Source organism: Chelonoidis abingdonii, chromosome 1 (assembly GCF_003597395.2).
Source record: "Chelonoidis abingdonii isolate Lonesome George chromosome 1, CheloAbing_2.0, whole genome shotgun sequence".
Classification (NCBI taxonomy): Eukaryota; Metazoa; Chordata; order Testudines; family Testudinidae; genus Chelonoidis; species Chelonoidis abingdonii.
This window is the reverse complement of record NC_133769.1, coordinates 29,601,331-29,625,223: the sequence shown is the minus strand read 5'-3', so window position 1 is coordinate 29,625,223 and position 23,893 is coordinate 29,601,331. Positions and strand designations below refer to the sequence as shown.

Genomic DNA, 23,893 nt, shown 5'->3' with positions numbered 1-23,893 from the left:
ATCTTAAGGATAGTTGTAGATCTTTGAGATGCGCTGGAAGGAGAGTTTTAGATATAATATATTTTACTAAAAGTTTTATGATCCCTCACTCTCACAGATCTTGGGAGACAGGCCAGTCCTCACTTATAGACAGCCTCCCAACCTGAAGCAAATACTCACCAGCAACCACACACCATACAACATAAACACTAACCCAGGAACCTATCCTTGCAACAAAGCCCAATGCCAGCTCTGTCCACATATCTATTCAAGTGACACCATCATAGGATCAAGTCTAGTTTATTAAATTTAGAAAGTGTTTTCGCTTTATTTCTCTTGTAACCATTTCTGCCTTTCATGCCTTATACCTGTACTCACTTAAGACGTCTCTCTTTATAGGTTAAAAAACAGGAGAGGGCTAGACATTGCAGAACACACATTATTTGGGAAAAATCTGGGACCAGGAGTGTGTTGGGGTCACCCTGCAAGTAGTTACCCAGGCTGGTGGAAGCCAGGGCGTGACTGATGTGTGGCTACGCAGGCTGCAGCTATACACAGACAGGGTGTTACCTGCATGCTGTGTGTGAGCAGCCCAGGTGGGAGCTACAGCAGCAAAGTATTGTGAGGCAACGTTGCAGGGCAGGTAGTGACAGCCCCTCACTGGTTCGGGTTACACCCTGGAATGTCATACCCAGACACTCAGTACTTAGCCTAGATCCTGAAGCATGAAGTTGTATATTCCCTCATCATTTTTATCATAGCTAAGGTACCTGCACATATTTTTATTAGTAACAAATTTCTGATCATGTTTTGAATGGTATTATTAATCTCTTTGCCTCACTATAATTTTGTGGCAGTGAATTTTTCAAGTTATTTATACAGAAAGTAACAATAATTTCTTTGCATTATGGAGAGATGGTAACTTGTCCGTAGTCAAAGTTGTGACCAGTTTCTGTTTTGAAACCTTATTTTTAGCCCCCCTTACAACTTTGTACTGGAAAATTAGTTCAGCCTGAAAAACGCCCGATTCACTCTAAAGAAGACAAAGGAGAATGTTTGTGCAAAATTTGAAGAACAATGTTCAAGTTGTTGGGAGCTACATTAGTACATCACCCTATTTTGAAATTTGAACATTAAATCATTTCCCTCTCCCTTCAAGAGTCCTCTTCATCTACCCTGGTCATACCTAGTAATATTAGGTTTAGTTTTCTCTTAAGCTGCTGACAACAAAACTTTGTGGAAACATGCAGATACGTATCTGCAGATGGGCATGTTTCCAGTGTGCCCCTTCACACACATGTGAAATAAAGTTGGCAAGAAGTTCACCAATACTGTTTACATGGCAGCTCTAGGAGCACCACCAGCACTTGTAAATTATGATGTTACCATAGAGGCTAAAAAGCATCTGTGGCCTTTTTGTAACTTTAATTCAAAGCAGAGTTTGGGGTGCAATTGTATTTACTAGATAGCACATTGTGCCACATACAGATCTCTTTTGTTACTTAAAATTGACCGACAGTTCTCATGCTGTGTCCAGAGTGGCAGCCTTGTCTTTTGTATCCCCAGGAGATTGCTCTAGAGCTGCTACAGCTTTCTCTACATTTCTCTGGATTAAATAGATGCATTGTGCTTGTCCTTCACAATCCTGTGGAGGGCTCTGACACTTCAAATAACACTATTTGAAATGATAAGGTCTCCTTCCTGCGGTTAGGATGGCTTTACACAAAGAACTAGTTTTCCCTATCAAATGTGTAATTCCTCACCATCAGCACCTATCTCTTTCCAAGGCACTAAAGCTCCTGGGGTGACTTTAAGGTATTTCTTGCTAAAAACAAGAAAAAAAACATATATTACTATTTGTCTATTTATTTATTTTTAGTGTCAGTTAACACCCCTTTCCTCTAACAGTTCAGCATGCATACTTCAGGCACATGTGATGGTAATAGCAACTGTGTTCATATTTTCAGTTTGTTCTCATCTCTGGGCAGCATTTTTCCTGCCAGTGTCAGCCTAGAAAAACTGCCTTCTTATCTGTAGCACAAGCCTTGTTTCCATAGGCCTGCAGCAAAGTTTTTAACATATTAGCTGGCTCTCTTTGTCCAATTCTGTAGCAGCTGGTGCTAAGAACCTCTTCCAGCAAATATCCTAAGCATGCGAGCAGCTTTACTCTCCTGATTATTACTGTTAGTATTTACATTGTGATAGCACCAAGAAACCCCAGCAAAAGAATCAGTTTACCAAGAATTCACAATCTAAAGTCAAAGGGACTGCTCACGTATGGATTTGCAAGATACATCCACTGGACAGTAAATTTAGTACACATGTAGGGAGCCAGGGCGGCTTCTCTCCAAACCTGAGGGTAAAGAGCCACTCTCTCAGACTGAGGGGGCAGGGCCAGACCCAGGGGCGGCTCTAGGTATTTTACCGCCCCAAGCATGGCAGGCAAGCTGCCCTCGGCGGCTTGCCTGCGGAAGGTCCCTGGTCCCATGGATTCAGCAGCAGCCTGCAGGAGGTCTGCTGAAGCCGCGGGACCAGCGGACCCTCCGCAGACATGCCGCCAAAGGCAACCTGCCTTCCGCCCTCACGGTGACCGGCAGAGCGCCCCCTGTGGCTTGCTGCCCCAGGCACGCGCTTGGCGTGCTGGTGCCTGGAGCTGCCCCTGGCCAGACCAAGCTTACTCCAACTCCTGGAAGGGGCGGGGTGGAACAGGAAGTACAAAAGGTGGGGCCCTTAGCCCAGTCAGAGCAGCACCAGGGTGGGAGGTAGATGCAGACCACTCCCTTCAGACCCTGCTGGTGGTCCAAGGGAGACCCTGGACCAGGAGAAACCTGACCTGGAGGAAGGACTGGGGCTACCAGAGCTGCCTGCCGCCAAGTACCTGGAGGAACTGGAGGAGGTGGACGGGGGAGCTGGAGCTAGAGCTGCCAGCAGCTGAATGCCCAGACGAGCTGGAAAGACCTGAGGAACTTGCTTAAGGGACCGGGAAGGAAGTAGCCCAGGGACAGAACTGCACAGTGTGGTGAGTCTATTTGGTCAGTGTGTTGTGGAGAGACCCCGCTGACCCTTGTCTCGCCACTGTCAGGGCTGGAATGCAGTGGAGTTGGGTGGGCCTGTGTTCCCCTACCCTGGCCAACCCGCCTTGGGTAGCAGAATCCTGATAATGCTGTGGACTCTCTTGCCGCCACTGCCGCCGCTCCCTTGCCTGAGGGGCGTGCTGTGGACTCTCGCCACCACCGCTCCCTTGCCTGAGGGGCATGCTGTGGACCCTTGCCGGTGTCCCTCCCTCCACTAACTCCCTAGTGACAGACAGCATGACGCACGCTGGCCAGTGGGACAGTAACTTCCCACCCCCCCCAACAGCTCGGTGAGCCAATCGATGCAAGTTGCAATATACCTCTTAAGGTTTACCATGAAAAATACCCTAAATTAGTGATTTATTTCTCTTTATAGTCTTATCAGCACAGCTCCTCAACTTCCTCTCCTATTTCTTATATTTCAGATGAAATTCTACTAAAATATAGCTTATAACCAGGTGAAAACTTCTGCTTTTTCTTCTTCTAAGTACATCCTCAATGTATTTTCATCTATGGGTCTATATAAGTAAATAATAATTATGGTTAGGGCTAAGATTTTATCATGGATATTTTTAGTAAAAATCACGGACAGGTCATGGGCAATAAAGAAAAATTCACGGAAGCCCGTGACCTGTTCCTGACTTTTACTAAAAATATCCATGACAACATGGGAAGGGATTGGGCAGCTGTGGGAGTGGAAGGGAGCTCTGGGACCCCCACCACCCATGGGGACTCAGAGCTCCAGGGTCCTCCTGCCCCCTCCCCAGTGGGAGGGAGCTGTGGGAAGCCTCCTGCTGCTACTGAAGTGGGGAGCTGCAGGGGTCCCCCTGCCCTGGGGTGGAGGCAGGGAGTGGCTGGGGTTGCGCTGCCCCTTGGCAGTGGGAGGTGAGAAGCTGCAGGGGTCCCCCAGCCCTGCAGTGGAGAGATGCTGGTGTCCCCTTGTCCCACAGCAGCATGCAGGAAGCTGCTGGGATTCCCCTGTCTTGCAGTGGTGGCGAGGAGATGCTGGGGTCCCCCTGGTGGCAGTAGGTGGGAAGCTGCTGGGGTCCCCTCGCCCTGTGGTGGCAGCAGGCAGGGAGCTGCCAGGGTTTGCCTGCCCCGTGGCAGGGAGCAGCAGGGGGTCCCCCTGCTCTGCAGTGGTGGCCAGGGAACTCCCAGAGGCCCTGTGTCAGTGGCAGGGGTCCCCTGCCCTGCAATGGCAGCTGGGGAGCTCTGAGGGTCCTCCTGCTCCACAGCAATGGCTAGGGAGCTGTGGGGATTCCCCTGTGCCCTGCAGAGGCTGGGAGCTCCGGGGTACCCCCTGCCTGTGCTGGCTGGGAGCTGTGGGGTATCCCCGCTGCCCATGGCAGCTGGGAGCTTGGGGGTCCGCTGCCTCAGGTGGCAGGTGTACCTCACACGGCGGGATCCTGCAGCTCCCAGCTTAGGGGCTGAAATCACGAAGGTCTTGGAAGTCATGGATTCCATGACCTCTGTGACAAAACTGTAGTCTTAATTATGATACATACCCACTTCCAGTTCCTCTTCCCATCCCTGAACTTAGTAACTGTTAGGATGGAGCCTTGGCAACACATTCATTGCTGACACCCTGTTCTGTTCCACTGAAGCCTAAATGTATGGTAAGTAGTGGCTGAATTTATATGTGGGGCTTTAAAAGAATGGCTTCCAATTTCCACTGTTATGTTCTATACTAATGTAAATTCAGAACAACCAGAGAATCCAATAAATCTTAGAAGAAAATAAGTGACCTTAGACACTGAAGTGCATTCTTTTAAAAATCCCAGGGGGAACAAAAAGAACATCTGATGTTAAGAGGCAACCAAGCTTTGCAGCACCTGTATCAGACCCTGCAGAGGAGATAATCTGTGAATAATTAACATTTCCTTTTGTATAGTCCCTTATGAAATGGTCATAATATTTTTAGATGCTTAGTAGAATTGTACTACATTTGAAGCATACATTAATTAGAAAAAAGATCTTGCAAGGTTTCATAGTTACATTTTTTCTTTTCCTGCAGTTGAGTTCATGTTTACAGGTAGCATTCTGCAGGCTATTTTTCTGATGTATGAATTTAGTACTTTTTACTTTAAATGTGTCCAGTGTATACGTCACCAGCCAGAGTCAGGAGACCTGGGTTCCATTTTCAGCTCTAACATCACTGAGCTGCGAGACACTGGGAATGCCACTTATCCTCTCAGAGCTTCAGTTTCTCCATCTGTAAAATGGTCAAAATTATCAAACAAAGGGTGGCCCACTAGTTAAGTCACTGGCCTGGGTACTCAGGAGACCTGGGTTCAACTTCATGCTCGGCCATAGACTGCCTCTGGATGTCACTCAGCCCCTTGGGGCCTCAGTCACAATGCATAAGGATCATAGTATTTCCCTACATCATAGGGGCGTTGAGAAGAGAAATACATGAAAGATTGTCAAGTACTCAGGTATTAGAGCACTGGGGGTCATATCAAGGCCTTAATACATTTGTATAATGCTTTGAGATCCATAGATGAAAAGTGCAGTATATGTGTTAAGTATTATGGCTTTGGTAATAATGTAGTGTTACTGGTAAGTACTGAGTCAGGGAGAATGTAAAAACTTCCTCTTTCTGGTTAAAACCTAAGAGGAATGTGTGTGAAATCTGCTAAAATGACAATACCTACATAGTGTTGCTTTGGAGTTTCCTGGCAATGGAGGGAATTTGCTATTTTCCAGTTTTGGTCTTCATCTGGTTGTTGGTGAAGCTTACCAGTCTACAGCTTCATAGTATTGGATGGAAATGCAATTATATGTATTAAGATGATGAATAAACAGAATGTTAAAGTTATAATTAACACTTGCCACACCACTTCTGAGTTATCTCTTCTGCAGTCCAACAATGAGGTGTAAATGGAAGAGATGGTAGGATTTCTTTGAGCATGTTGGAATTGCTTCAAGGTATAGAAGACAAACTGTATATTTTATCTTCATTCAGGGCTAAACAGAAAATTACATTTGCCAAATGGCTGAATGGGAGTGACTGAAAGCTAAAAGTTGGCAGGCAACAGGAGAATCCAACCACATAAATAGGTAACTATTTAAAAATTAAATGGTTACCAGCCCAGCCAGGTAACCTAGTTGTCATGGTCTGTGTGTATAAAGAAGATCTGGGTTCAATTTCTGGTCACTCATTGCCCAGGCTGGCAGAAGCTCCAAGTGCTCTGGAGGCAGGGTTTTCAGCTCATGAGAGGAGGGAGGACTACACATTACTGCACAGTGAGCCTGTAGCGGAGTGGTTACCCACTCCAGCCCTGACAGGGTTAAGGCCAGCCCTGGGAGAGGGCTGGGGCTCTAAGGAAAAGCCCAGGCTGCTTAGGAAAGCAGGCACAGCTGGGGCCATGCCCCAAACAGAGTACAGCAGGTCCTTATAAAAGGCTGCTAGCTGGGCGCTAGAGTAGCTCTCTCTGGTCTTGGAGGGAGCAGGGCCTGGCTGTCAGTAGCAAAGGTACTGGGCATGGAGCAGGGCTGGGGAAAGGCCAGGGGAGCTCCAGCCTGATCTTAGGCCCACCCTTGAGGTACTGGGTGGTAGAGGAAGACAGCAGGTCCTACCCCCTTGCCTGTGATTACTGGCTCTTATACTGCAGTCTTCCCCAGGGAGTGGTGGCTCATTGCTGACTGGCAGTAGCCAATGGCTGAGGCAAGGTGGGATTAGGGGGTTGGAGTCCCTGGGGAGGAGAGACCCTGAGAGTGAGGGGTTACTGCCGGGGGCAGCACCCCAGATAACAGTGGCCTGCAGAGGGTGCTCCAAGGCTGGAAAATGACCTAATTCCCAGGACACCAGCAGGAGGTGCCACAGGGGTGAATCCCACACCATTGCAGAGCCCCACAGAGTATTCCCCTTCACTACCATGAACCATTAAGTCTAGATGAAGGGATGGTGGCCTTAAGGATGTGGAAAATAATTGTTTGCAAATTCCTACTCTACAGAAATATATTAACTACATTGTATTCAACATCCCTGTGGTGGGAAGAACATCTTAACAGCCCAACACTGTGGCATTTAATTTCAAAAGGGGGAACTACGCAAAAATGAGGGGGTTAGTTAAACAGAAGTTAAAAGGTACAGTGACTAAAGTAAAATGCCTGCAAGCAATAAAAAAAAAAGGAATAAGTATTTACTTATTCCATAATACAAAACTAGGGGTCACCAAATGAATTAATGGGCAGCAGGTTTGAAACAAATAAAAGGAAGTTTCTTCACGCAGCACACTTAATTTGTGGAACTCCTTACTGAGGAGCTTTTGAAGGCTAGGACTATAACAGCGTTTAAAAGAGAACTGGATAAATTCATGGGTGGTTAAGTCCATAAATGGCTAGTTAGCCAGATGGGTTAAGGAATGGTGTCCCTACCTCTGTTTGTCAGGGATGGAGATGGAGGGCAGGAGAGAGATCACTTGATCATTGCCTGTTAGGTTCACTCCCTCTGGGGCACCTGGCATTGGCCACTGTCAGTAGACAGATACTGGGCTAGATGGATCTTTGGTCTGACCCGGTACAGCCGTTCTTATGTTCTATAGGGGATGTTTGTTATATATTGATATTGTATATTATGCTTATTACAAATAATGGGCCAACTCTAACAACCCTTAACTCGTGTAGGTGGTCCCATTAAAGTCAATATCATATTCTTGGTGACATCATAGGAATGGAAGGGACTTCTTGAGGTCTCTTAGTCCTGTCATGAATGCAGGGGACCGGACAAAGTATTATCTAGACCAGGGGTCAGCAACCTTCGGCATGTGGCCCATCAGGGTAATCCGAAGACAGGCCATGAGACATTTTATCTACCTTGACCATCCACAGGCATGGCACCCTGCAGTTCCCAGCCAATAGGAGCTGCGGGAAGTGGGGGGCTGCAGGGACGTGATGTTCTAGGTGTCTGCAAACTGCTTAATTATTTGCTTCATTAGGTTTCAGATACTGAAGTTAAGGTGACTGGTCTGTAATTCCCAGGGTTGTCCTTATTTCCCTTTTTATGGATTGGCACTATATTTGCCCTCTTCCAGTCCTCTGGAATTTTTCCCATCTTCCATGACTTTTTAAAGATAATCGCTAATGGCTCATATCTCCTCAGTCAGCTTCTTGAGCGTTCTAGGATGTATTTCATCAGGCCCCGCTGACTTTAAGACCTCTAACTTGTCTAAGTAACTTAACTTGTTCTTCTCCTATTTTAGCCTGTGATCCTATCTCATTTTCACTGGCATTCACTATGTTAGATGTCCAATGGCTACTAACCTTTTTGGTGAAAACTGAAATGAAAGTCACTTAGCACTTCTACCACTTCTACCTTTTCTATTTTTGTTTTTTCTCTGTCTAAAACAGCCCAGGAGAGGGCTGTGGCTGGAGGCAAGTAGCCTAGGCTGATTCGGGAAGCAGCCTCAGCTGTGGCTATGCCCCAATCAGGGCCCAGCTGGCCCTTATAAGAGGGTGGTGGGCTAGGAGCAGACAGTATCAGAGGGGTAGCTGTGTTAGTCTGGATCTGTAAAAGCAGCAAAGAGTCCTGTGGCACCTTATAGACTAACAGATGTGTTGGAGCATGAGCTTTCATGGTTGAATCCAGAGGGAGAGGGGGGGCCTGGCTGCCTGGGACTTGAGAAAAGGTACGTGGAGTGGAGCAGGGCTAGGGGAAGGCCTAGTATAAGGCTGAATAGGTGCTGGGGTTACAAGGGGCAGCCCAAGGGTAGGTGGAGGCAGCAGGTCCAAACCCCCTCGCCCGTGATGAGTGGCTTATATACTGCAGTCTGCCCCAGTGAATGGGGCCTAGATGGGGACTGGGTGAGGTGGGGATAGGGGGTGGGGGGTCCCCTTGGAGAGAAGACCCAGAAACTGTGGGGGTACTGCCAGGGGGCAGCCCCCAAGAGAAAGGAGCACTAGGGTCCATGAAGATGTGAAACACCAGCCTGCAGAGGGTGCTCCAAGGCTGTAGAGCGAATTCCCATACTGGACCAGGAGGAGGTGCTGCAGGGGTCAGTCACGCACTGTTACAGGACATATTCTGTCCTTGGTTTTCCTCTTACTTCTAATGTATTAGAATATATTTCATGATCTCTTTCACCTAAGCTGCCTTCCACTTCCAAATTCTCAACCAGTTCTTCCCTATTTGTGAAAATCAAATCTAGAACAGCCTCTCCCCAGTAGCTTTCTCCACCTTCTGAAATAAAAAATTGTCTCCAACACATTCCAAGAACTTGTTGGATAATCTGTGCCCTGCTGTATTTCTCCAACAGGTGTCTGGGTAGTTGAAGTCCCCCATCACCATCAAGTCCCGTGTTTTGGATGTGTGTGCGTGTGGGTTTTTTTTTTTTTTTTTGAAAGCCTCATCTACTGCTTCTTCCTGGTGAAGTGGTCTGTAGCAGACCCCTACCATGATCATGTTTTTAACCCCTTTTATCCTTACCCAGAGACTTTCAACAAGTCTGTCTCCTATTTCTATCTCAACCTCAGTCCAAATGTACACATTTTTAATATATAAAGCAACACCTTCTCCCTTTCTTCCTTGCCTGTCCCTCCTGAGCAAACTATACTCTTCTATACCAATATTCCAGTCATGTGTATAGTTGTGTTAATTAGCATTTCAAGTTCTTCCTGCTTATTCCCCATACTTCTCACATCAGTACACAGACATCTCAGATACTGATTTGATTCCACCCCCATGTTCTCTCTTGTCTCTCCCTTAATTCCTACTATAATGGTCCCCCCTCCCCAATATAAGTCTGTGTATAACAAAGATCTGTGTTCCCTTATTATCATAGGCTTTGACTAGCCTAAACAGATTTTGTAAGGTTTCAGAACTCTTTTTACTAAATTCTAGCCTCAAATCCTGTTTTCATACTATATATTAATCAATAAGGTGTTTTTTTTTTTGTCAGCTTGCAGGACATAATAAACTGCTGATACATGCTTTAAACTTAGTAGTAGATTGTAAACTTCTCTCCCAGGGATAGATTGCTGTTAGATCTTTATTTACATGAACAGGTTTGCTTATGAATGGCATTATCTGGCAAAATTGCAACCACTGTTTCAAATATTGCTGACTCCAGTGGTACTCATATTAACAGCAGAGAATTTAATTTAAATCATAGCATAATTTAAATCACTTTTGCTTTAAAGAACAGAACCAAGGTTTATAAAATCCCATTAGAAAATGGGGGTTTGCCCTCAGGGTGGATAATCACGAAAATGGAGTCTTCTTTTGTTTCATATCGACCAAGTCCCTAGAATTAGAAGGGTTGGGAGGGCTGTTTGAAGAGTTCTAGACTTAATAAAAATTTCCTGCAACCTGGGCTTTGAATAGCATTTCTTCCAGAAGTTCCATACAAGTTTTTTTGAATTATTGGAGAAACAGACTATTTTTGAAAAAGAAATCCTTTTATTTCATGATTTATCATCAGACAATTCATTTCAGGACTATAGAGCACAAACCCAAGAATATCACATTAGACACAATACTAATCATTTTACACCTCAGCATGCTTTTAAAACCATTTTGCACAGGGTCATTATGTGACAGAATGGAAACTGATTTCATAACATGAAAGCATTTTGGACCTCCTCATCAAAATTTACCCTACACATCAAAAATACCTTGTGGAGAGCACCTACATTTAAAAACTAAAAATTCTGTTTCATAATTGAGATACCAACTACAGTACATCTATTACAAATCCTTTAAGAGAACACTCAGTAGTTCTTGTTAAAATCTAAGCAACAGTGTGAAATGGATACAAATAATAACAAATTAGCAAATCCAGTAGAACATCTGGGTTTAATGTAGAACTCATGTCATTATGTAATGAAAAAAGCAATTATAGGCACAAGTGCAAATAGGCCATACTGTAAGCTGTCTTCTCTCTTTGGTAAAATCAATTAATCAGCAGGGAGAGTATTCATAATTTAAGTCAGAAGCAAAATTCATGCTATAAACTGTTTTGCTTTTTCTTATATTAATAGGATCAATTAATTATTCAGATATCTTATTAGAGAAATAGTTAAATATACACCTAATATTTGCCCCCAGTATTTCCTTGTCTTTAGATTTAGTTTATACTTAAATTAAAAAAACAATTTAATTCCTTTCATAAATAGCTTGTCAATTATTTTTAAAATAACTTCAAAAATAGAACACTATAAATAGCAAAATTTACACCATTTCAAAGATTACATTTTAATTCCTGATTGGTATAACTTGAAAATATGTCTCTGAAGAATAAATAACCTTTGGGCTTCTTAAACATTTGGCAAAATGTCAATTGTTCTTAGAGAAGATTCTTCTGAGGAACAAGGAAATTACTTTTATAAAGCTTTTAATGTATAGGCAGAATTCTAGTAATTGCACAAGAAAACTATATAACATCAAGATTCAATATAATATATTGGATGTTCATTTAAAAAAGGAACTTAATTTTAAATTTAAGTATTTCAATTTTCATTTATCAGAGCAAACCCAGGAACTTTAAGGTAAAGGAGATGTTCTGTGGGTACTTCTGTGGAAGGGCCAATTAGGTCTTTGGTTTTATGCTTCAGGAAGCTACACCAATGGTAATGTAAGGTTCTTCCTAGTCCACAGTTTCTCAGTCTCTGCGTCAGGACACAAAATTGGGTCACCAGAATGTTTCAAAGGGTTTTGTGGCAGCTTCTGTGGCTCTAGTCCCACAGGGCTGGCTGGGCTCATCACCCTCTTCCTAGCTTTGCAACCTTTGGGGTCCTAGCACCACTGGGCCAAACCTGAGCTATCAACAGGACAGGAATCCAAGTAGGCCAAATTTGAGTGAGTGACACTGCAACCTCATGAGCCAAATCACAACTCCACTCACACAAATTTAATCCAGTCAGGGAGGCGGGGCCACACTTGAGTGGCGCTGCAACCTTGGAGGTTGCAATGCTGAGAGCCAAGCCCAGCCAAGCCTACAGCACAGGAGCTGCAGGAGCCGCCACTGTGGGGTGAGTGCCGGGCAGGACCCCCTCTTCCCCCTCCCCCACCCCCCAAGAGACAGGATCTGACTGAAACCATCCCAGGGCCTCTATCCCCACACTATTTACTGGGTCACGACAAGCCATAAACATTTACAAATGGGTCCTGAGCCACTTCTTTTTACCATCAACTGTTTTTTCCATGAATGTAGTTAATTCATCTTTCAGAGGTGGTAGATAGGTTAATGGAAAAATTCTTCCGTTGAACTAGCTGTGGGTATACTGGCAGTTAGCATGAAACTATTCACAACCCTGAGCAACGTAGCTAGGTCAATCTAATTTTTAAACTTGGACTCTCTTTCAGGACTGGTCAAGGGGAGTTCAGGAAAGGATGAAGGAGAATGAGGGTGAAGAATGCTTGGTAATAAAGCCATCCTGAAGAAGTATACATCCTGTAGGGGCACTTACAAATCAGAGTATTTAAAATAAATAAAAATCCTCCATCTCTTGAAGGGCCAGCCAAGCATGCGTAATTTAGGGGAAAGTCACAGGGCACTCATGTTTCAGTTCCCAGGCTCCACTCCCTGCTTTGCCTTTGTCTTCATTGTAGCTTTAGAAAAATGGGAAAATTGTAGGCCACATCAGCAAAGCTACTAACAAATAAAAAACAGTATTTGCAATGTCAGCAACTCCAGAAAACCTTTTTCTGTAAGAAACAGTTTGCCATTTTTAGAAGTCCTATTTAACCTGTTAGCAAATTAAAAGGCAACTTTGATAGTTCAATTACTAGTAAGCTGTAAGTAAACACCCAGACTTGTTAACTTTCTAGTTGTGCATAGTTACTCACTTTACAGACACATTAGGCAGAATGCTTTTCTACTCCTTGTTTGATTCCAAGCACAAGATGTAGAAACCAGTTAAATTGCACAGTCCAGCCTTTATCTCTGCAAACCTCAATCTGATCTAGGAAATGCTTTTTAGCATCTTCCTCATTTTTACCTACAGTTAGAGCATCCCGGATATATTCAATATCTTCTTTGCTGGTTAATTGGGGCATACCGGTCATTAGCATCATGGAAAACAGAATGATCAGCAGGTTTGTGTGATGTCGAAGAGCAAGATAAGCCTTCACACAAATGTCCTGCACGAGGGAAGAAAGTTTTGTTGTTAACTAACTGAGCAGACTGAAACAAAAGGTTTTAGGAAGCTCATTTAGGAACTTGCTTAAAATTGATTTACACAGTACTAATCAACCATGTTAAATTGCTAATGCTTAATTTCCTTACTATTCATTTTAAAAGAAACATTAAGCTAACTTCCCCATGGGTAGTGAGTTTTATGGGCCCATGGTGCCCAGGTACCAGGAATATTCCTGGTGCCCAGGTACTACTGGCCCAGGTCGAGCCCTGTCTGAGGCCGAGTCTCTCCCTTGGCCTCGCCTTCTGCCCTGGGCACTCTCACCCTGTGCATCCCCCAGGCCATTTAAAACAGTCCAGGGCCCCCACTCATCACCGGCAGGGCAGTGGAGCTGAGCAGCTGCCAGCCCACTCACTCCACATGCCTGCCAGCTCCTCCCTGCAACCCCTGGGCAGGGTGGGTCTGTGTCCTGCCCCAAGTGCCCCTGCAGCCAATAGGAAGCTGCAGAGGCAGTGCTTGGGGGTAGCAGCACATGGAGACTCCTGGCCCGCCCTGCCTAGGAGCCTCAGGTAAGTGCTGCACGCCTCCACCCCCTCCCAGAGCCTGCACCCCCTTTCCCCACAACCCTTCCCTGTCCCCAAATTCCCTCTCAGAGCCTGCACCACAGCCCTCCACACTTCCTTCCAGAGCCTGCACCCCTCACCCCCTCCTGCACCCCCACCCCTTGCCCAAGCCAACACCTAAACTCCATCCCAGATCCTGCACTCCTCCCAAAGCCCAACCTCTCACCTGTCCTGCACCCCAATCCCCTGCCCCAACCCAGGGTCTGCACTCCAGACCTCTTCCCCCAACCCAAACACCCTCCCAGAGCCTTAGGCAACTGGGTAGCGGAGTTTGGGGGGGCAGGTTCTGGGCACCACCAACATTTCTACAGACCTACTACCCCTGAACTTCCCCATCCATTGTTCTGGATGCACTAGTAGCTATTGAGGGATGGGGCTGTGTTTTGTTGCAAAAACTAAAAGGCTTTTTGTAACAGCATTACATAACTTAATCAAACATAAGCTTTTTAGTGAAAAAGAGGATTTAAGTTTAATTTTCCTAATGTGTGGTGATTGCCAGTAACAATGAAAGAAATCTCATTAATTTACCATCTTCCTCTAAAATCAGTAGCATTTCCATTTATCATGGGAGAATCCAAACAAGCTCACTTTGTAATAAATTCAGAAGAACTTCTGCGGGAATATTTATTCTTTATATCTCTATACACTTTACAGAGATGATTACATGTTTAATGGAGAACACTGTTAAGGTTCATCTTGTTGATAGATAGCTATCATCATTTTCACCAGCTCTAGTTTTAAGTTACCCCATTTTTGCTGCAGGAGTGGTGTGTGTGTGTGTACACATACACATCCCTCTACCCCGATATAACGTGACCCAATATAACAGGAATTCAGATATAATGCGGTAAAGCAGCGCTCTGGGGGGCGGGGCTGTGCACTCCAGTGGATCAAAGCAAGTTTGATATAACGCGGTTTCATCTATAATGCGGTAAGATTTTATTTTTTTTTGGCTCCCGAGGACAGCGTTATATCGGGGTAGAGGTGTGTGTGTGTGTATATATATATATATATATAGTTGACTGCCATACTGAGCTCACTGGAGTAAGAATATATTTTCTGCTATCACTATTGCTTTATCACTTACCTATATACCTTATCTAATTACACTGGTACATCATTTAAAAACTTTAGAAAGGCAAACAGTTCTTATAGGTTGGTTAAATGTACAATGAATCAAAAGACTATTTAATAGAAAGTGACTAATTAGTAAACACTTTCATTTTATTTAAATCTGTATCACATTTACTTTTAGAAATAGTTTTCTCAAAACCAATTGAGCGAAGTAATGCAATGAAGCGCCATATTCAAGAAAACACCAATGCTAGAGTTAAGACAGAGTATATTTCAATAGCTTAGAGGTAAAATCCTTCCAAGTAATAGTTATTAAAAAAATCAAAACAAAACCAAGCAATATAAAATTTAACTTTGATTTTTTTATTTTCTGGTAATGTCTATACTTCCAAGTATATGAATTATCTTTAAGATTAGACTTTCCACAAATTTCAAAATAAGTCAGTTTAAGTTCCTTAAGCAATCAAAGTATTTCCAGGTAACTTTCTCCAAAATCCTATCAATATCCTATTGGAGTGTGTTCATTTTAAATCATGGTTAGTTTTTTTTTTTTAGTCCTTTAGTAAGAGCCTGCATGATACCTCATTTTAACAAATAAAGGTTAACTATGGAGCCATGACCATTAAGGGGGAAATCCTGCTCTCATGCCCTGCATCCCTTGGAAAGAGTGATCCCAGCACAGCTGTAGGAGTGATAAGAGCCAAACAGGTTAGGAAGATGTTCCAGAACAGGGTTTTTAAATAATTTCTCACCTCTCCCAAACCTCTCCATTTGCCTAAAATTTTCCAAATAAATTCTTCAGTCAAATCTAAGATCAGTTGGTTTAGTGCTGACAAAGTTAGGGATAGATTATGTTGATCAGAATTGAGTTTATAATAGAAAACTCATTTCATCTGTAACTTTATGGGGATTAGTGTCTTTCTGTGACACCAGAAAGGAGGAAATTCTACTTTTGTATATTAATTTCAAACAAGGAAATTTTGGCACAAAAACTAATGTGTATTTATTTCCCCTTGAAGGAGATGTGAGCACTTTTTATAGTTGTATCAGTTGATGAAATGAAAGAAATTTGGTTTCCAGGGAGACTATTTTCCCCTGGATGTTATATCTCAATATTGTTGGTGCTAGGGCAGAGGAACCATGGTGTCATAAAGAAACAATTGCTTCATCAGGTTTCACATTTAATCTAAGGACACTGAGATTTCTGAGAATCTGCAATGACTTACTAAAGCTAATTGTCTATGTATAATCTAAAGTGAGTTTTGAATTGGCACTCTCAAAGGATGCCGATATCTACTCTCTCAAGAGGCAGAGAGATGAAAACCACATATGTATGCATCGAGGACATGAAGAAGATTGCCTCAGGTACATGGCTATAGACACACCTGAAGGTATCCTTGCAGGTACAATAAAGCAAAATGATCTCTGAAGACAGAGACAGTGCAAGAAAGAAAAAAATCCCCTTAAACACACAACATAAGGGACAAATGAGAGTTCTTAGGGCCAAAAGCTATGCTAGGTATTAGCTAGAACAGTGGTCCCAAACTGTGTTCCTGCAGAGGAACATTCGGGGGGTGAGTGTGGCAAAGCCCTGGCCAGCCCCCATGGGAAGTGGGGAGGGAGTGCCACCTAGCTCTGCTCCAGCCTTGCCCCCCCCCGCCATAGCTCAGGCTTCCAGCCACAGCTCTGGACCTGCCCCCCAGCTGCGGCCCCACCCTCGGCCCCTGGTGCCTGGTCACTACTCTGGCATCCTTACCTCTGTCCATGCCACACACCCATGGCCATGCCTGGCCCTGGCTCCTGACTGTGGCTCCAGGGGGTGCTACATGAAAAGTTTGGGGATCATTGTTCTAGAAGGTTTGGCATCTTTCTAATGTACACTGTCCAAAGTCACCTGTACAAACCCACTCGTCTCAACACACAATTTCTTTTACAAATTAGTACTTTTAAATGAAGATGAGTTGTATTTTTCCCTTATCACTTTTTCCTAACAATCATCTACATGATTTGGTAGCCACAGGGTATCTCTTGAGAAAGTTGTTCAGGCAATATTAGAAAAATAACACAGCATTATCAAGTTTCCAGGGCAAAGCAAAATGCTAAGAGTGAAATATCTAAGCTAATAATAAAAACAAAAACAAAAAACAAACACCCAGCAGACAGACGGCTCAAGATGCTAGAAATACAGGGTAAAGCCAGAACATTTTTAAGGCTTCTGCAAATTAAAGGAGGACCAGACCTCTGATTCACAGATAATTTTGTTTTAAGAAGTCCTCATATATGAAAAGGAGTTGCGAGATCCCAGCCAAAAAAGCTGAAAAAGAAAAATTCAGTACCACTGGCACATTCTTGAACATTAAGAACAAAGACAGAATTCTAAAGGCGTTGAAGGCAGCCAGAAAATTTATCTACAAGGGCACTAAAATATTATTCTTCTCAGATCTGAGTTCTGTTCTGAGTTGAACTTTTGTGGTAAAGACACAGAAGCATCAATATTGCTTTCAGCAAAACAGAGTTTCAAGACACAGTCAATATCCTTTCATGTCTTAACTCCACTAAATAACTATCAGAAAATGCAAAACTTAGGTTAAGCTCTGATAGAATTGACCAAGACAATATTGTACCATGAGTCTTTGTTGCTAGCTTTATATGTCATGCCATTGGTAACTTCGGAAATGTAACAGGTAGCTGTATGTTATGTTGCATTATTCTTTATCAAAGATACTATTTTTTAGCTAATAGCTTCTTTAAGATCTGCCAAATGACCTGTGGCTATGGTCTTCAACAGCTGTCAGAGGGGCAAAATTAGACGTTTTAAAGAGGAATAAACACCAGAGCAGTACACTACAGAAGATTTCTCTGAAGAATAAAACTGCAGTATGGCTGAACATCAAATTAATATAAGACACTCTTAAAAATTAATGAACGCTCAGTAATGAACCTTTTCCATTAATACCTAGTAAGAAAAGTCAGTCACAACAAATGAAACACTTACTATTACAAAAGGTTATGATCACTAGCATTATTGAAATTAAAAAGATATTGCACACTTTTTAAAAACCGTATAACTAAAAATACAGCTTTAGTATAGGAAAGTATCTTATTTGGTGTTCTCACCTTATTTTTAACTTTTTTTTATTGTTTTGAAGACAACAAGCCATTTAAAACATTGACAGAACACACATTTTGAGACAGTACTGTAATACTGTGGAACTGCAAATGCAGTTACATTTTTTTTTGCTATTATAGAAACCTCTCCCTAAGTCCTTCCTCTTGTACATTTTGAAAAGATAAATAATTGACCAGTTTATATTATCAGAATTGTAGTTCAAGAAAATATGAATGGGTTAACTATTTCATCTGGTTATTGGCACTAATGGAAATTAGACTGCCCCATCTTACATGCAACAATGTCCGTATGATTTAGAGGACTGCAATTTAGATTTGGGGGGAAAGATTGTGATTTAAGGCCCACACCAGAATTCAGGTTTGTCTTCATTAGAGATTTTTGCAGTAGTGTAGCTTCCCAGATCCCAGGGAAAGTTACTGTCCCATGTGCCAGTTTACACTGCATCAACACTGGGGAATTGCAGTACAGTGTAGCTACAATGTCTTCTCACAGTTCTCTTGGGGTATATTTTCTTGCTGTCTATCTAATCGCTGCTTCCAGACTGAACAAGACCTACCATTTCACACTGGCATTTGAACCCCACATTCAAGCATGTTTTACACAGCGTCTGCAATAGCATTTCTGCTCTGGTACACAGCTATGTTCAGTTCAAATCCTCCTTTGATGGGCGGTTCAGCTCTCCTATCTTCCAACAGCCAAGAAATGCCTAGCTTTATAAAGGGCTTTGCAATAGTTTGACTTTTAAACATTCTATCACCTTACAAATATGGTGGATCTGCAGGTCACTTGGAATTCTGCACTGCTAGAGCAATGAAATACTTTCACATTAAGATAATGCTGGAACTGCTTTTGATTCAAAATAAAGGCTCAAAACTAGCAGCGGGTCCTCACTTACTTTTAGAAGCACAGGTTGGAAAATGGCAGCTGCTTTGTGTTTAGAAATGGAAATTTTGTTCCAGAAAAGCTTATTTGAAGATGGAACAACACATGTATGTTCAAATATAGAAGATTTTACCCCGAAAATGCCCATTTTAAACATCTCAGAGCAGCAGCACTGGAAGCCATTATCTTATCTTTCTGAAGCCTACTACATAGGTTTCTTCTGCAGGTCCTATAAAACACCACAATGTCATGTCCTTAGCCATTTTGGAAGGCCTCATTGTTAAAGCGATAGCACTCCAGAGAAGGAAACACTACCCTACACTTAGAACATATGAAAAAAATACCACAAAACCTACCATGGTTCAGGACAACTGGAAATTTCTATTCAGAAACAGAATTCCAGGACTGAAATAGGCATGCAGAGCAGGAATGAGCTGCCCTGGCATAGCAGTTAAAAATATGCACAGCACCTGCTCACACTATGGCTGACTCTAGCAAATTCCATTAGTCTTCTCTAATTTTATATATATTGACACTTAATAATAAACATAAGTAGTCTAGTGAAAATGATTCTATTAACTGGGTCTAACAGAATACACCCCTGTATTCACACCCTAAACACTACTGTAATAATTTTTCCAAGACATGTCTTGTAAGGTATCATTTGAAATCTTGTTATGGTCAGTATTGTCCTGATAAAATGTGTGGCAACATCGCATGTAAAGTTATAAGATTACCCTGTATGATGTTTTTAACATATGTTCCAAACCCCACAGCCCTGCCCAAACAAAAAGTTATTTTATGACTTTTATACCTCATTACTTGTACCCACTTAAAATCTCTTTGTAGTTAATAAACTTGTTTTAGTGTACCATCTAATTCAATGTGTTTAAACTTAAGTGCCTGAATAATTATTTGAGATAATAAAATGTCATATCATTCCATTTAAAGAGTAATGGAGTTAAAATATTTTGTACTGTTCAGGAAAAAGCTGGGCAGTACAATACATTTCTGGGGGAAAATCTGTGACTGGGGAGGTGTTGTGGTTACCTGGCAGTATACCGAGGCTAGAGAGAGACATAGTGTAACCCAGAGCGGTTGGCAGGCTGCAGTTACACACAGACACTCAGGGTGTGGTTTGCATGCAAGAAGGCGGTTTGTGAGTGGCCCAGGTGTGAGCTACTTCAGCAAGGCAGTGTAAGGCATCCAAGGTTGCCAGGCAGGAATGATACAGCTGCTCATTAGTCTGGACTGTATCCTGGTATGTCATACTCGGTGATCCCATTCAAAATATGAAATAGAGTAACAGGTCTTCCCATTCATTTCCATTGCAGGGTAATGCTGTGCCAAGAAGTGCCATATGTGCCTTTTGAATTCTAGTTCCCATAATCATATAGGTAATTTGAAAATTTAGTTAGGCCTAAAATAGCCCAGAATTTGATTTTGGTTCAGTACATTCCATTAACAGAGAAGTCTTAAATTTTGAAGACTAAGGCACCAAATGCTAGTCTCAAAAAATAAAACATTGTTTAACTTATTTACATCAGAAGAGTGATGCCTTACCTGAAATTTACTGAAATGCAGACTTGTCTTCTTTCCAGTAGTTCCCATGACAAAAAGAAAATCTGGTGTCAACACAAAAGGGACCCTTTCCTTATTAATTCCGAGGAAGCTTTTGTAATTCCCAAGAATATGACCAAAGTCAATATGAAAGAGATTACCTTCATAAGATAGAGAATTCAAGATTAGGCTGATAAATAAGTAACAGACAAATATTTCCACTGGCATCCATAATACTATGGATAGCAACCTTGTTATGATTTATCTTACATTAGTTTACTATAATATAACTCTGGTTTACTAGAACAGACTATTTGTTCTCCTTTTTATACAGCATCGTACCCTCGCAGCAAAATATTTATTGTTCAAATTTATTTTTTGCATCCCTTAATAAGCAGGCAGAACTTCTATATCTTTATCTGTTTCTCTTAATGGCCTTGTTACTATAGTGACCTTATAACATATACATCACAAGTCACATGATAAAAAAAAAGCTGTACCATGAAAACTTGTGTCTTAAATCCATATCACCACATACCCTTGTGGAAAAGCCTCCATAAAATACAATAGAGGTGAAACAAATATGGTTCCACAGAAATTATTCCTTTAGGATTTAATACATAATGCAACCCTTTCTGTAGTTATTTTTTAACCATCATATAGATATCTATAACAAAGATATTCTATAGTCACTAATTCCGTAGGATCTTTTCATAAAGGTATATAAATGCTTGAGTTCACTGGAAGCCAAGCCATTTCACTAACAGCCTAATTCTGCTTTCTCTCATGGATTGGTAACTGGTTAAAAGATAGGAAAGAAAGGGTAGGAATAAATGGTCAGTTTTCAGAATGGAGAGAAATAAATAGTGGTGTCCCCCAGCGATCTGTACTGGGCCCAGTCCTATTCAACATATTCATTAACAATTTGGAAAAAGGAGTAAACAGTGAGGTGGCAAAATTTGCAGATGATACAAAACTGCTCAAGATAGTTAAATCCCAGGAAGACTGCAAAGAGCTACAAAAGGATCTCACAAAACTGGGTGACTGGGCAACAAAATGGCAGATGAAATTTAATGTTGATAAATGCAAAGAAATGCACATTGGAAAACATAATCCTAACTATACATATACAATGATGAGGTCTAAATAAGCTGTTACCACTCAATAAAGAGATGAGTCATTGTGGATAGTTCTTTGAAATCATCCACTCAATGTGCATCGCAGTCAAAAAAGTTAACAATGTTGGGAATCATCAAGAAAGGGATAGATAATAAGACAGAAAATATCATTTTGCCTCTATATCAATCCATGGTACGCCCCCACCTTGAATACTATGTGCAGATGTGGTCGCCTAATCTCAAAAAAGATATATTGGAATTGAAAACGGTTCAGAAAAGGGCAACAAAAATGATTAGGGGTATAGAACGGTTTCCATATGAGGAGAGATTAATAAGACTGGGACTTTTCAGCTAAGGGGGGATATGATAGGTCTATAAAATCACAAGTGGCATAGAGAAAGTAAATAAGGCAGTGTTATTTACTCCTCCTCATAATACAAGAACAAGGGGCCACCAAATGAAATTAATAGCTAGCAGGTTTAAAACAAACACAAGAAAGTATTTTTTCATGTAACACACTGTCAGCCTCTGGAACTCCTTGCCAAAGGGTGTTGTGAAGGCCAGTACTATAACGGTTTTCAAAAGGGAGCTAGATAGATTCATGGAAAATAGGTCCATCAATGGCTATTAGCCAGGATGTGCTGGAATGGTGTCCCTAGCCTCTGTTTGCCAGAAGCTGGGATTGGGTGAGAGGGCATGGATCACTTGATGATAACCTGTCTGTTCATTCCCTTTGGGGCACCTGCCATTGACCAGTCAGAGGACAGGATACTTTGGTCTGACCCAGTATGGCCGTTCTTATGCTCATTAAGCTCAACCAGAGATGCATCCATGTTTCTGATGGTAGAATCAAGGTGCTAAAGTTGTTGATTTTGTTTTACTTTTTTGGAATTTGGGTTTTACATACATTAAAAAAATTATACAGAAAAAACAGATGAAATAAATGTCCATAAAGCTAAACCAGTAGCACAGAACCTATGCAGGTCAATAAAAATGTTACCAACCCTATTTATGTTACATGATTAAACATTTTCACCCTGACTTCCAGTCAGTGCAGTCTTACATATCTGTGAGTCAGTTTAAATACTAATGTTAATAAATAAAAGGTACAGGGATATGATGAATAATGAGTAAAATGTAAATATCAATTAAATATGTTAAAACACACATCTAATAAAACATACCCAGTCCCTATTTTAAGTATGTAATTCATAAAAAACCTCACCTGATTCTGTAATCATAATGTTGTCATTGTGTCTGTCTCCTATTCCAAGTACAAAGGTTGCCACACAGTAACCAGAACAAGAATAAACAAATCTTTCCACTGCTGCCTGAAACTAATTAATAGCAAGAATAAAAGTAAGAATATTCTATTGCTTATATCAGTGTTTCTCAAACTATTTACAATTGTAGGCCACATATGTGGAGGAGTGGAGTTCTGGGTGGGGAGCCAGGGGGCAGGGACTCTGGACCATGCCATGTGGGGCTGGGTTGCAGCCCTGATCTTGGACCTGGCTGGATGGCAGCCCTGGACCACAGACCCCTGTTGTATGGGGATGGGTGGCAGCCCTGGATTGGACCTCTGTTGTGTAGGGCTGGGGGGAAGCTCTGACCCCGGATCCCCACTGTGTGGGGCTGGCAACTCCAACCGTGGAGCCTGTGGGGCCGGGTGGCAGCCCTGGACTCCAGACCCTTGCTATGTGGGACTGGGTGGCAGCCCCAGAGCCCGTACCCCGTGGGGCCGGTTGGTAGCCCCAGACCCCAGATCCTCGCCGAGCTGGGCAGCCCGGACCCTGCCATGCCAGGCAGCAGGGAAACCATACTCCACCGCAGGACCTGGCTTGCAGCTGTGTGCTAATTGACCACATGTAGCCTGCAGACCGCAGGTAGAGAACCACTGCCTTATATAGAACACTTCACCTTCAAATCTCAGTGTAGGCATTAAGAACAGGATCCTACACTGCACTCAGCACCTTGCAGGATCAGGCTCTTATTAATTACTTACCACAACACATTTGTGAGCTACATTTATATTGTTATCCCACTTTTACAGAGGAAAAAAATCAGGCAGAGAGGTTAATGATTTGCCCAAAGCCACACAGCAAATCAGTGTGAAAGCCTGTGTTAGCTCCCAGTCCTGTGCTTAACCTTAAACCATGCTGCCTTTTACAGCCTTCCAAAGGGCTCGTCTACACTTACCTCTGGAGCGATCGATCCAGCGGGGGTCAATTTATCGTGTCTAGTGAAGACACGATAAGTTGACCGCCGAGCACTCTCCCGTCGACTCCGGTACTCCACTGGAGCGAGAAGCATAGGCGGAGTCGACGGGGGAACATCAGCAGTCGACCTACCGAAGTGAAGTAGTAAGTAGCGAAG

General features: G+C 42.6%; 1 protein-coding gene across 4 annotated transcripts in view; it reads right to left on the bottom strand.

The window, feature by feature from the left end:
* Window positions 1-10,432: 10,432 nt before the first annotated feature.
* The window catches only part of PIK3CG (phosphatidylinositol-4,5-bisphosphate 3-kinase catalytic subunit gamma), a 59,361-nt gene continuing 45,900 nt past the window's right edge, over window positions 10,433-23,893 (bottom strand). For all 4 annotated transcript variants that reach the window (XM_075064812.1, XM_075064821.1, XM_032775636.2 and 1 more), the window contains 3 exons: window positions 22,743-22,854; window positions 20,403-20,560; window positions 10,433-13,134 (listed from right to left, as the gene is read on the bottom strand). In XM_075064812.1, the coding sequence (XP_074920913.1) occupies window positions 12,853-13,134; window positions 20,403-20,560; window positions 22,743-22,854 (552 nt within the window). In that variant the 3' untranslated portion in view covers window positions 10,433-12,852. The remainder of the gene's footprint in view (window positions 13,135-20,402; window positions 20,561-22,742; window positions 22,855-23,893) is intronic.